Source organism: Arvicola amphibius, chromosome 6, assembly GCF_903992535.2.
Source record: "Arvicola amphibius chromosome 6, mArvAmp1.2, whole genome shotgun sequence".
Taxonomy (NCBI): Eukaryota; Metazoa; Chordata; class Mammalia; order Rodentia; family Cricetidae; genus Arvicola; species Arvicola amphibius.
The window spans coordinates 34,936,451-34,937,564 of record NC_052052.2 but is presented as its reverse complement, the minus strand read 5'-3'; the positions used below and the strand labels follow the sequence as shown (position 1 = coordinate 34,937,564).

At 61.1% G+C, this 1,114-nt stretch overlaps 1 protein-coding gene across 1 annotated transcript; it reads left to right on the top strand.

Annotated features, from left to right (window-relative positions):
* Tmem275 (transmembrane protein 275) lies at nt 1-537 on the top strand. Its single transcript, XM_038332550.1, has one exon. The coding sequence runs from the start codon at nt 1-3 to the stop codon at nt 535-537; it is 537 nt and encodes a 178-aa protein (XP_038188478.1).
* The last annotated feature ends 577 nt before the right edge of the window (nt 538-1,114 follow it).

Genomic DNA, 1,114 nt, shown 5'->3' with positions numbered 1-1,114 from the left:
ATGCCTCAAGCAAAGAAGAAAAGTACAGCGCCCCTGACCTCAGCGCCCCCGGGCCGTGCCCAAGGCCGACTACACGGCCTGCCGTCGCCCGCGCTGTGCTGCGCCTGTGGCTTGTGCTTGCTGCTGGCGGGCCTGAACGTGACCCTGGTGGGAGCTTTCGCCGTCTCCCTGCCCGGGCACAACGCACCACTGGTGGTGGGACCGGCGCTACTTGTGCTGGCGCTCGGCTTCTTCGCTGCTTGCTGCATGTGCAGCCGCCGGGGGCCCGTGTCCCGCGCTCGCTCCTCAGCCACCGCCAGCCAGGGCGGCGGGCGCGCAGGGACCGTGGCACTGGAGATGGAGAGCAGCGAGCGCACAGCCCAAGACACGACCGCAGTACAGTTTAGTCCTGCCGCCTCGGCAGCATCCTCTGGCCACTCCAGCCCCGGGCCCGGTCTCTTTGCCCTGGACCCTCCTGCGCCAGCAACCTTGGCAGGCTACTTACCGCGCACCGAAGGGACCCAGCTCAACTTCCCTAGGGAACTGGCTGCCTCCTAGTGGGCCAGGAGAAGGGAGGAGGGGTAACGCCAAGGATTGAGCACAAGTGGCCTCATCTGTCCCATCTCTAGAACTTCCAAATGGAGAGTGTAGTGATGGCATTGGCTCTCACACCTCTAAGAAGACAGCAGACCTTTGATCTCTTGGGTGGGGTCTCTAAGCTCTCTCCACAATGATGAAACTGGACCCTGAATCCGTAAACCTGTTCCCTCTCACGGTGTTTGAGCACTACGGAGGAAGCCTCATCCAACTGAGGGAATCTAGTCAGGCCCTCGGGGTAGAAAGAGGGATGAAGGTCAAACTAGCTATACCAGACCCTTTCTGTGTGACAAAGGTCAGGAGAGCTGAGGCTGGGGTCCTCAGTGGTGATGAGGCTTTCCAATCCTGAAGGTCCCAGTGTGCGTTTTCACTACCAGCAACACCCATCCCCATGACTGTGCCATACTGTGTGTTCCAGCTGTGCCTCACTCCTCAATAAAGCACCTTCTGAGTACTGACTCAATGCACGCGCAGGGGTGGGGAGGGGCTGGCAGGGGGTCTCTGAGGAGCACCTGGGTCTGGGGGTGCTGGCAGCCTA